The following is a 12,664-nucleotide window of genomic DNA, read 5'->3' as shown; positions in this document are numbered from 1 at the left end:
GTCTGCTTATGCTTACATGGTGTGCGTTGTCACGCAATGACGTCAGTTGGATCTCATTTAGCTGTTATCCATTGTCCTAAAAGTTGGCACAATTTTTTGTAAACTTTCTTTTGCTTTGACTTGCTTTGTTTGGTTGTAGGGTGAAATAGTCCCCAGTTTTCTCTTTATTGTGTTCCTGTTGTCTTGTCATTCTTCAGCACCGTTGTGGAATACAAAGGCTGTGCAGGTGTCTTATTTTGCGCAGATGGAGGGAGCTCCCGTCTCACTTTGTTCATGGTGCTGGCCACACTTGTTTTCTTTGCAAGCAAATTGTTAGCCGATGAGAGGGAAGTTAAGAAAAAGTTCCATGGTGACATTTCTCCCCTTGCCAACATAAGGTTCCATAAGTCCACATTCTCCAACACTCTCTCACCTGCTGCCCAATATCGACATTTTACAAGATATTGAATTGTTCAGCAAGTACAATTACGCACGCTCCCACTGTGTAGCCCAATCCGAGTAGGCCAGAGTAGAATGATAAGACTGCTTTGATTCATACTGTTTTAAAGATTATAATTACAATCGATCAATGCAATAGAATAGCCCGCCATGTAATTCATTCACAATTGGTGATTACATAATTATACATTGCTCACGTCCCTTCACTCATCAACTTATCTTTTCTCTCCATCATAATTAACTTCATTTATTTCATCTGTTATGTGTGAAATTAGTTTAGGTTCAGTTTCGAAGGAATTATCTGGGTGATTATCAGCTGGGCACTGCATATTCCAGTGTCAGGAGAAGGAGACAAGGAGAAAGAGGGACAACTGGGGAAAACCATTCCAATAATGACATGCCCTCCTAAAACTGGTTATAACTCCAGTTCTGTTTGTGATATTAAGATTCTAACAACGACAGTGTGTTATAAACCTATTTAGGAAAAGTCAATGACAGAGTGGGGCATTCATGAAAAAAATTGTCTGCTTTAGTGGTTCTAGTGTTAAAGGCTTGTCTTTTCTGATCTGCTTATTCCAGTGCCTGCGTAATGGTCTTTGTCGTACTTTCATAATACAGTTGAAGTCGGAAGTTTACATACTTAGGTTGGAGTCATTAAAACTAGTTTTTCAACCACTTCCCAAATTTCTTGTTAACAAACTATAGTTTTGGCAAGTCGGTTAGGACATCTACTTTGTGCATGATACAAGTAATTTTTCCAATAATTGTTTACAGGCAGATAATTTCACTTATAATTCACTGTATCACAATTCCAGTGGGTCAGAAGGTGACATAAGCTAAATTGACTGTGCCTTTAAACAGCTTGGAAAATTCAGAAGCTTCTGATAGGCTAATTGACATAATTTGAGTCAATTGGAGGTGTACCTGTGGATGTATTTCAAGGCCTACCTTCAAACTCAGTGCCTCTTTGCTTGACATCAGGGGGAAATCAAAATAAATCAGCCAAGACCACAGAAAAGAAATTGTAGACCTCCACAAGTCTGGTTCAACCTTGGGAGCAATTTCCAAACGCATGAAGGTACCACGTTCATCTGTACAAACAATAGTACGCAAGTTTAAACACCAAGGGACCACGCAGCCGTCATACCGCTCAAGGAGGAGATGCGTTCTGTCTCCTAAAGATGAATGTGATTTTCTGGATTTTTTTTTCTCATTTTGTCTGTCATAGTTGAAGTGTACCTATGATGAGCCTCTCTCATCTTTTTAAGTGGGAGAACTTGCACAATTGGTGGCTGACTAAATACTTTTTTGCCCCACTGTATATCGTGATGAGATCCTGAGGCCATTGTCGTGCCATTCATCCGCCGCCATCACCTCATGTTTCAGCATGATAATGCACGGCCACACATCACAAGGATCTGTACACAATTTCTGGAAACTGAAAATGTCCCAGTTCTTCTATGGCCTGCATACTCAGACATGTCACCCATTGAGCATGTTTGGGATGCTCTGAATCGACGTGTTCAACAGCGTGTTCCAGTTCCCGCCACTGTTCAGCCACTTTGCACACCCATTGAAGAGGAATGGGACAACATTCCACAGGCCACAATCAACAGCCTGATCAACTCCATGCAAAGGAGATGTGTTGCGCTGCATGGTGCAAATGGTGGTACCAGATACTTGACTGGTTTTCTGATCCACTCCCCTACCTTTTTTTTAAGGTATCTGTAACCAACAGATGCGTATCTGTATTCCCAGTCGTGAAATCCATTGGTTAGGGCCTAATGAATTTTTCAATTGACTGATTTCCTTATGAAGTGTAACTCAGTAAAATCTTTGAAATTGTTGTATGTTGCGTTTATATTTTTGTTCGGTGTATTAAATCATTATTTATTGAAGTTATTGTCTCTTATCAGCATTGAAGCTTTGCTCGCTAGCTACAAGCCAGTGATTTGTTTAGCAAAGCAATGTCAAATTAATATATTTATTTGAATTAACACCTGGGTCAAAACATGAGAAAATAACGATCAGCCTGCATGGATAGCAACTTAAGAATGCAAAAGTTGTGCGATGCGAGCCTGGAGGCAAGGGGAAATAATGGCAGTGAGTGGCCAGTGTGAGAGCTCACTCAAGTTATTGGCAGCACCAGACCGTGGACAGTTCTTCCCATCATGTGCCATCAACGGAAACGTCACTATATTAACATCACCAACTAGCTTTGTTAGTTTGGACTCGCCAACCATACTAGTTGTTGCCTATGTAGGCCTATTAGATATTTATTAAATCAATATTTATGGAAGTTCTTGTCTCATCATCATTAAATCTCTGCCAGCTAGATTCCAGTGATTTGTTTAGCATAGCAATGTCAAATTAATAGAATTAACAAATGACCAACCCGCTTGACTTGCACATTCAGAATGCAAAAACAATTTTACTTGTTAAAATGTTAATGAGAATGTTTTTATTAATATTTATATAACTATGTTGGCAACCATTTACTAAAAGCAATATTGCTTGAGTACCCGGGGATTATCGTGTGATGACTCCCTCCGAAGGGCTGTTCCCTGGCCTCGGCTTTGCCTTGGGCCAAAGAACAGCCCTTAGTCAGGAGTTATAGCACAGTAACCTTATTGCTTAAACACCCAGTCCCCTTATCTGATTATCAGCTGGGTCTGAAAATATTATCTTCCTCAATGTGCAGCGAATTCAAAATAGATGAAAAGCCTCAATTATCAAGCGTTTTTATTTTGCATAACTAAAATGCCTACTATTTAGATGGGTAACCAAGCATGGTAACTGAACATGGTAACTGAGCATGGCCCATTTACTGACTGCTTACTTCTGTCTGAAGTGGCTTGCCTGTAGCTCCTGTATTTACACAGTTGTTCTGGCTCTGTTGCATTCACTGACCTTTTATATCGTTCATGATAGGAGTGTTTCTACTTGTGTGTGTAAATGTTGCTTCTTGTTTCTATATTAGGTATTCTGTATGGCACCATGACACTGGAGCTGGGAGGGAAGATCACTATTGAGTGTGAGAAAACCAAATATGTGGCAGAACTGGAGTTCAAGTTGAAGGTATGTGTGTGTTTGTGTGTGTACTTCCTAAGTTTGCATCTTTTCCATGTTGTACAGAAACATAAATACAACATACATAAAAACATACTTTGGTGAAACAATGAAGCGCAATGAGAGGGAAAAGAAAACTAGAGGCAGACCCATATACAGTTGAAGTTGGAAGTTTACATACACTTAGGTTGGAGTCATTAAAACTCGTTTTTCAACCACTTCACAAATTTCTTGTTAACAAACTATATTTTTGACAAGTCGGTTAGGACATCTACTTTGTGCATGACGCAAGTCATTTTTCCAACAATTGTTTACAGACAGATTATTTCACTTATAATTCACTGTATCACAATTCCAGTGGGTCAGAAGTTTACATACAAAGTTGACTGTGCCTTTAAACAGCTTTCAAAATTCCAGAAAATGATGTCATGGCTTTGGAAGCTTCTGATAGGCTAATTGACATAATTTGAGTCAATTGGAGGTGTACCTGTGGATGTATTTCAAGGCCTACCTTCAAACCCAGTGCCCCTTTGCTTGACATCATGGGGAAATCAAAAGAAATCCGCCAAGACCCCAGAAAAAAATATGTGGGCCTCCACAAGTCTGGTTCATCCTTGGGAGCAATTTCCAAAAGCCTGAAGGTACCACGTTCATCTGTACAAACAATAGTACTCAAGTGTATGGGACCACGCAGCTGTCATACCACTCAGGAAGGAGACGTGTTCTGTCTGCTAGAGATTAACATACTTTGGTGTGGAAAGTGCAAATCAATCCCAGAACAACAGCAAAGGACCATGTGAAGATGCTGGAGGAAACAGGTACAAAAATATCTATATCCACAGTAAAATGAGTCCTATATTGACATAACCTGAAAGGCCACTCAGCAAGGAAGAAACCAATTCTCCAAAACTGCCATAAAAAAGCCAGACTATGGTTTGCAACTGCACATGGGGACAAAGATCATACTTTTTGGAGAAATGTCCTCTGGTCTGATGAAACAAAAATAGAGCTATTTGGCCATAATGACCATTATGTTTGGAGGAAAAAGGGGGAGGCTTGCAAGCCGAAGAACACCATCCCAACCGTGAAGCACGGGGCTGGCAGCATCATGTTGTGTTGCTTTGCTGCAGGAGGGACGGCAAATCATGGCATCATGAGGTAGGAAATTAGGTAGAAAATGTGTGGATATATTGAAGCAACATCTCAAGACATCAGTCAGGAAGTTAATGCTTGGTCGCAAATGGGTATTCCAAATGCACAATGACCCCAAGCATACTTCCAAAGTTGTGGCAAAATGGCACAACAAAGTCAAGGTATTGGAGTGGCCATCACAAAGCCCTGACCTCAATCCTATAGAACATTTGTAGGCAGAACTGAAAAAGCATGTGCGAGCAAGGAGGCCAACAAACCTGACTCAGTTACACCATTTCTGTCAGGAAGAATGGGCAATTTAAAGGCAATGCTACCAAATACTAATTGAGTGTATGTAAACTTCTGACCCACTGGGAATGTGATGAAAGAAAATAAAGCTGAAATAAATCATTCTCTCTACTATTATTCTGACATTTCACATTCTTATGTAAAGTGGTGATCCTAACTGACCTAAAACAGGGAATTGTAACATGGATTAAATGTCAGGAATTGTGAAAAACTGACTTGAAATGTATTTGGCTAAGGTTACACCGACTTTATAGGCTGATATTGTCCTTTTAACGATATATCGATATCATCTGAAAATTCCACTGATAACCAATATTTAAAAAATAAAAGGTTATCTGAACACTTGTGGCCATGATGTCATTATTGTCACAATGTAAGAAATCACCATTTGAAACATATTTCTTGGACAATTGCTCTTTTGGATAGCAATTTATGTGGAAAATTTTACTTTTTAATTTCCCCGCTGTAAAACAGTATATCAGCAGATAACGTTTTGTCCCCAAAAAATCGGAATCGGTATCAGACCCAAGAAAACCCAAAAGTAATTGTTTTCTGAATTAAATGAACTAGCCATTGCTTGAAAGCAAATAGAAAGACAAAACAGTAAATGGGCAAGATAAAAACTGGGGTGACGGTCGGTTATTATAACTGAGTTTGTTGAGTTTCATCCAAAAGGTACTTTTAAAAATGTTTCATTATTTTTAAATGTTCCTTTAAAGGATGTGTAATATATAAAATGACCCGGTAGGATTCGATCCATGCATGGAGACAATGCTGCTTGTAAAGGCAATCACATGAAATCCCGGTCTAACTGTGACACATGGCACTATATCATTACATGCGGTAGATTCAGATCAAGTTGGCTCATAAGGTCTAGGATCAGGGTTGTTCTGTTCTTGCTCTAGTCACCTGTAGGGGACGGTCTTCTCTCTCTGTATTGTAGCCCTTCCTGGGAGGCTCCAGCAGTGTGAACGTGATCTCGGGAAAGATCCAGCAGGGAGACGAGCTGCTGGCCACTGTGGACGGACACTGGGTAAGAGTACATGCATGCATCTCCCTCTCTCTCCCCTCCCTCACCCTCTCGCACTCTCTCTTATGTGCATGTGCTATCACAATATCCCTCTCTTTCTTTTTCTCTCTCTCTCACACACACACACACACACACACACACACACACACACACACACACACACACACACACACACTATATCCCCATCTCCCCTGTTTGTTATTGAAAGTGTCTGTGTGTTGTTGTCAGGAATAAAAGGTGTTTCTGCAGGAGGGGAGGTCAGCAAGAGGTGTTCTGATGTGACGTGTTGATATATGGATGGATGGACAGACGGACAACATACAATAGCATTGGCAATGTACAAAAATAAGGCATATGTGTAAATAGCACAAAACGTGTGTGTGTGTGTGAGATCAGGATGGTGAGGTGTTCCTACAGGAGAAGTCAGGGCAGCAGGAGCACCTGTGGAACCCTACTCCAGAGGTCCGCAGCACCAGACTGAAGAGGCAGGTAGTACAGCTGGACCAGCAAGGGCAGTTTGAGTCGGAGAGGTAAGGACACACACACACCACAGTGTTCTGTCTGCAGGCTTTTACATACATTGGATGGAAGCTTTCCTAAGACCTTTGTCTGTGTATGTGTGCCTTGCAGGCTGTGGCAGCATGTGACCAGTGCTATAGTGGACCGTGACCAGAACCAGGCAACCCAGGAGAAGTTCGTACTGGAGGAGGCTCAGAGGAATCAGGCCAAAGACCGTGGAGACCAACCTTGGCGCCCCAGACTCTTCAACCTGGACTCTGTCACCAACGAATGGACATACACACACATAGAGTATGGACACAGCACACCACCAAGTGGTCATACACACACAGATAGAGTGCGTACACACACACCAAATGGCATTACAAATATAACAGGACTAATACAGACATTGCATCCACACTGGCACACAAACCCCAGAATACATTTCCCCACCTGAAGATCTGGTATGTATGTGAACTCCCTCCCTCCCTCCTCTCCAGCACACGGCCGTGGGACCCTGAGCGCTGTCTGGTGCAGTTTGAGAAGCACGGGGTGATCCAGACCAAGGAGAAATCACAGAGACGACATAAAGGACTGGCGTACAGCCGCGCCTCAGCCTGGGCTTGCCAGCAGAAGGTAAGCGAGAGAGACACACAGATCCCTCTTTCCATCTTGGTTTCTTTGCCAAACTGACTAGTTCTAACCATAGAATTTCAATTAGACTGGACACTCAACGCAGTCTTCTGGTGTTTGTGGACCAGTTACCATATTGGGTATACCATTTCCAATAGTCTGGCTTCAATGTGTAGTTTTGTGAAAATTGGACATTACAGGTGTGTGTGTGTGTGTGTGTGTGTGTGTGTGTGTTTGGCGTGGTCGTGCGTGCCCGTATCTCAGGCCCAGGTGAATGGGAAACATAGGAAAGGCAGCAGCCAGCCATCTAGCTGCAGCCAGAACACTGAGAGCAGCAGCACTACACCAGAACCTACACACGAGTCCTCTGATAATGAAGGTAAGACGCACACGTTCACCATGTCAGAACCTACACACGAGTCCTCTGATAATGAAGGTAAGACGCACACATTCACCACGTCAGAACCTACACACGAGTCCTCTGATAATGAAGGTTAGACGCACACATTCACCACGTCAGAACCTACACACGAGTCCTCTGATAATGAAGGTAAGACGCACACATTCACCACGTCAGAACCTACACACGAGTCCTCTGATAATGAAGGTATGACGCGCACATTCACCACGTCAGAACCTACACACGAGTCCTCTGATAATGAAGGTTAGACGCACACATTCACCACGTCAGAACCTACACACGAGTCCTCTGATAATGAAGGTAAGACGCACACATTCACCACGTCAGAACCTACACACGAGTCCTCTGATAATGAAGGTGAGACGCACACATTCACCACGTCAGAACCTACACACGAGTCCTCTGACAATGACGGTAAATCAAAAACACACACTTGCTCACATGCATGCATGTACATACACACACAACCCATGATGCCCATACTTATCCTCAGACTATCAGTAAACCAAACATAGATTTTCTCTCCCTTGTCACATTACTAGGGTACCTGAGCCAGTGTACACGGTGCAACAAGGAAGTGAAGGACATTGCCCTCATAGAGGCCTCCATCGCATCCATACAGAAGACACAGCAAGACATCCAGAGGTAAAAGAGCACACACATTTTTTTAAACATAAAATATCATTTAGCTGACACTCTTATCCAGAGGGACTTACAGGAGCAATTAGGGTAAAGTGCCTTGCTCAAGGGCACAACGACACACACGTACCGTACCTTCGGAAAGAATTCAGACACCTTGACTTTTGACATTTTGTTACGTTACAGCCTTAATCTGAAATGGGTTAAATAAAAAAAATCATATTCAGCAATCTACACAATACCCCATAATGACCGAACGAAAACAGATTTTTAGAAAATGTTTGCAAATAAAAACAGTAATACCTTGTCTACATAAGTATTCAGACCCTTTACTATGAGACTTGAAATTGATCTCAGGCGCATCCTGTTTCCATTGATCATCCTTGATGTTTCTACAACTTGATTGGAGTCCACCTGTGGTAAATTCAATTGATTGGACATGATTTGGAAAGGCACACACCTGTCTATATAAGGTCCCACAGTTGACAGTGCATGTCAGAGCAAAACCAAGCCATGAGGTCAAAGGAACTGTCCGTAGAGCTCCGAGACAGGATTGTGTCGAGGCACAGATCTGGGGAAGGGTACCAAAACATTCCTGCAGCATTGAAGGTCCCTAAGAACACAGTGGCCTCCATCATTCTTAAATGGAAGAAGTTTGGAACCACCAAGTTTCTTCCTAGAGCTGGCCGCCCGGCCAAACTGAGCAATCGGAGGAGAAGGGCCTTGGTCAGGGAGGTAACCAAGAACACGATGGTCACTCTGACAGAGCTCCAGAGTTCCTCTGTCGTGATGGGAGAACCTTCCAGAAGGACAACCATCTCTGCAGCACTCCACCAATCAGGCATTGGTGGTAGTGGCCAGACGGAAGCTACTCCTCAGGAAAAGGCACATGACAGCTTGGAGTTTGCCAAAAGGCACCTAAAGACTCTCACACCATGAGAAACAAGATTCTCTGGTCTGATGAAACCAAGATTGAACTCTTTGGCCTGAATGCCAAGCGTCGTGTCTGGAGGAAACCTGGCACCATCCCTACGGTGAAGCATTGTGGTGACACCATAATGCTATGGAGATGTTTTTCAGGGGCTGGGAGACTAGTCAGGGTTGAGGCAAAGATGAACGGAGCAAAGTACAGAGAGATCCTTGATGAAAACCTGCTCCAGAGCACTCAGGACCTCAGACAAGGGGCGAAGGTTCACCTTCCAACAGGACAACGACCCTGAGCACACACCCAAAGCAACACAGGAGTGGCTTTGGGACAAGTCTCTGAATGTCCTTGAGTGGCCCAGCCAGAGCCTGGACTTGAACCCGATCAAACATCTCTGGAGCGACCTGAAAATAGCTGTGCAGCAACGCTCCCCATCCAAGCTGACAGAGCTTGAAAGGATATGCAGAGAAGAATGGGAGAAACTCTCCAAATTAAGGTGTGCCAAGCTTGTAGCGTCATACCCAAGAAGGCTGTAATCGCTGCCAAAGGTACTTCCAACAAAGTACTGAGTAAAGGGTCTGAATACTAATGTAAATGTAATATTTAAACATTTCTAAAAACCTGTTTTGGCTTTGTCGTTATGGGGGTGTTGTGTGTATAGATTGATGAGGGGAAAAACGATTTAATCAATTAGTAACCTAACAAAATGTGGAAAAAGTAATGGGGTCTGAAGGCACTGTGCACAAAATAAACAGGATGCTGCAAGATGGAGATGACAGAGAAACTCTGCCCCCCTCCTGGTCAACTCGGGCACCTTCAGTTTTAGCAGGATTTCAAGTTGTTGTAGTTCATACCAATGCTGGGAAAGGACAGATTTTAGAAGTTTGATAGATGACTGAAACTATCCTGCCTGTCCTTCCGTAGGAACCTGATAGCGTTGGGTCGTCAACTGGGCCGTCGTCAGGAGACTGAGGACAATGTGACACCAACTGGACGCCACTGTTTCATCCTGTGTGTCCTCCTGCTCTCCCAACTCTTCCTCAACTACATTTTCACCTGAACTACCCTGCAACAGAAGTTATTCTCCCCCCCCCCCCCCCCCCCCCCGGCACGGATCTAGGATCAGCTCAACACTCCCTATTAACCCTGACCTTAACTTTTAGATGGAGGGGCAGCTTCGTCCTGTTCTCCTGATACGGGAGGGCCACAGGTGCCATAGCAATAAACACAGCCACCCACAGCCACCACTCACCTGCCAACCAGAGCGGAGCAGAGCGCCCTCCAGTGTAGCCAGACAGCACGGCACCCGAGCACTTTGGACTGAGAAGACCACGACAGAAAGAGATCAAAAAAGAAAGAGTGGACTGACTGGGGGTGTTTTTTAAAAAGATGAATGAGAGAATAAGGACTGAATTAGCTTTTTTTAATAGGAATGAGAAGTAATTATTGTTTTACAGAAGAGGATGTTCCACCTGTCTTTTATTAATGGATGTGTACTTTTTATACTCCCCCTGCAATACTATTGTGTGCGTGTGTGTGTGTGTTGTGTGTACGTACAGTAGGCCCTATGGGCATTGATGGACTACGGCTTGGAGTCCTTAATAGTCCACCTTCACTACAGACTTTGGGCCTTAACGCTGAAGCCAAAAAGAAGAGAAAACAATGTGACATCGACAAAACAAAGTGAACTCGAGATAAGAAAAATAAACTTCCAATAATGCATTTGTCTTTTTGTGTAGATCTATAATATGTCACTTGGGCGATCTGACCAAATTCACATAGAGATATGTGCTATAGATCTGTCACTGATTGAAAGCAAGCCGTAGATCTGTTCTATGTGCTTTATTTCTATGTTTCCCATTAAGTTTTGTTTTTGCGTCTTTTTGCTTTCGGTTTTGTACACTAGCTTCAAACTGCTGAAAATACGAAATATATTTGCCAGCGGTTTAGATGGTACAATTATACTCTACACTATACTTGCCTGTTTTGTCACATAAACTGAAATTTGGCGAATTAGAATTTTTGCAACCGGGAAATGATTTCTGCGTAGTGCATCTTTAATAATGATGATGATGATTTTACCAAAACAGTATTTATAACCTGAAAGGTAAAGAGTACTTGTTTACAGGTTTGTGTGTGTGTGTGTTTATACATAAATAAACGAAGGCTAGGCAGAGAGAGGCAGGTTAGAAAGGTAAAAGGGATGTGGGTCTGTCTGTGTATGCCTGTAGCGCCATCAGGGAATGGGTTTATAGCACTGCTCTGGTGTAGACAATCAGCCATAGAGGTTAGATGATTGGCGGTGTAGAGCGAATGAACAGGGGAAGAGAAGGAAACAACGAAAGACTGTTAAAGGTATAGGATAATGAGGTTGTTGATGGGTCGGGTGTGTAATGTACTTCAGACGGCACTGTTTGGAAGAACTGTTCTCGATGTAATTACTGGGGGTCAATATACCCATATGTATATATTTGTCTGGAGCACACACACACACACAAGCACTGTGTTACCAATGAGATTCAGAATGTATTTATTGTGTGATTCACCTTGATTTACGGATCATACTCCGCTTGGAAGATGGATGCAAGTGGTGACAATCGCGAGTAAGTTTGTTCTCCCTTGTTCATTAGGCACCAAACAGGAAAATGGACTGAAACAGGGAGGGACACTGGACTTGACACTAATTTCTGTTCTGTTTTAAAACGGGATTGTACCCTATTGAACATGACCCAGGAGTACCAGGGGAACCAGGTCTGTGATCTAGCCTTGGGATGTTACTCGTACGTACGGACAGTCAGGCAAGTTGGAGTCAAACATTAGGGTCAAAATTGAAAAACCAACCTCTTTGGTTGGTGTAAACTTGCCCTTGTCTAGGCACCCAATGGGGAAAAGGAGATGAAGGAAGTAGGAATTTGACTTTGAATGCTTTGATTCACAGTTTGTTCTTTTGTTTTGCACTCTACTGTCATGTACACAGATCTTTTTGTCATATGAGAATGAAAGAACATGATTTTGCTATAAAAAAAAAATATATCATGTATACCTGTTGCATACTGTAGCACTACAGTAAACATTGACATTTTGACTGGACACCCATTCTTGCTCTTTTGATTGAGTTTCTCCACAAAATGGTCAGTGCTGAAAGTCACGTCTGGTTATAAAGTGTCGCAAGGAAAGTCCTACAGCATAGCTAGTAGACACTAGGCAGGTTTCCATAGACCCAGGTTTATCCGACAAATAATGATGGAAACTGTTTTTTGAATAAATGATTGGCGAATAATTTGAATGATAAATGCCTACTGCTTGCTAAATAAACAATGTCAACTACAAAAATAATGTGTCTGCAGAACAAGGATTGTCCTGACTTTCAAGAATGCGGATGTTGTGTCGCCTTGCTTCTCTGGATGCAAGTTTCTCCATCAAATTATTTCGGAAACACTTTAACCACTTCCTTTTTTTATTTTTGGTATTTTTGGTATTTTGTACCAGTTTCCGTCTCTACAAAGGCATGGTCTGGACGATGGCAAAACATGTAATGGTAATAATTGATTGAACTTACATCTCTAGA

General features: G+C 42.5%; 1 protein-coding gene across 3 annotated transcripts in view; it reads left to right on the top strand.

The window, feature by feature from the left end:
• The window catches only part of osbpl5 (oxysterol binding protein-like 5), a 121,205-nt gene extending 108,829 nt beyond the window's left edge, over positions 1 to 12,376 (top strand). For all 3 annotated transcript variants that reach the window (XM_031801272.1, XM_031801271.1, XM_031801270.1), the window contains exons 16-23: positions 3,419 to 3,516; positions 5,891 to 5,980; positions 6,374 to 6,507; positions 6,608 to 6,787; positions 6,979 to 7,114; positions 7,376 to 7,490; positions 8,075 to 8,177; positions 10,021 to 12,376. In XM_031801272.1, coding sequence (XP_031657132.1) covers positions 3,419 to 3,516; positions 5,891 to 5,980; positions 6,374 to 6,507; positions 6,608 to 6,787; positions 6,979 to 7,114; positions 7,376 to 7,490; positions 8,075 to 8,177; positions 10,021 to 10,156 — 992 coding nt within the window. In that variant the 3' untranslated portion in view covers positions 10,157 to 12,376. The remainder of the gene's footprint in view (positions 1 to 3,418; positions 3,517 to 5,890; positions 5,981 to 6,373; positions 6,508 to 6,607; positions 6,788 to 6,978; positions 7,115 to 7,375; positions 7,491 to 8,074; positions 8,178 to 10,020) is intronic.
• The last annotated feature ends 288 nt before the right edge of the window (positions 12,377 to 12,664 follow it).

Source organism: Oncorhynchus kisutch, linkage group LG22, assembly GCF_002021735.2.
Source record: "Oncorhynchus kisutch isolate 150728-3 linkage group LG22, Okis_V2, whole genome shotgun sequence".
Taxonomy (NCBI): Eukaryota; Metazoa; Chordata; class Actinopteri; order Salmoniformes; family Salmonidae; genus Oncorhynchus; species Oncorhynchus kisutch.
This window is presented reverse-complemented; position numbering and strand designations above follow the sequence as displayed.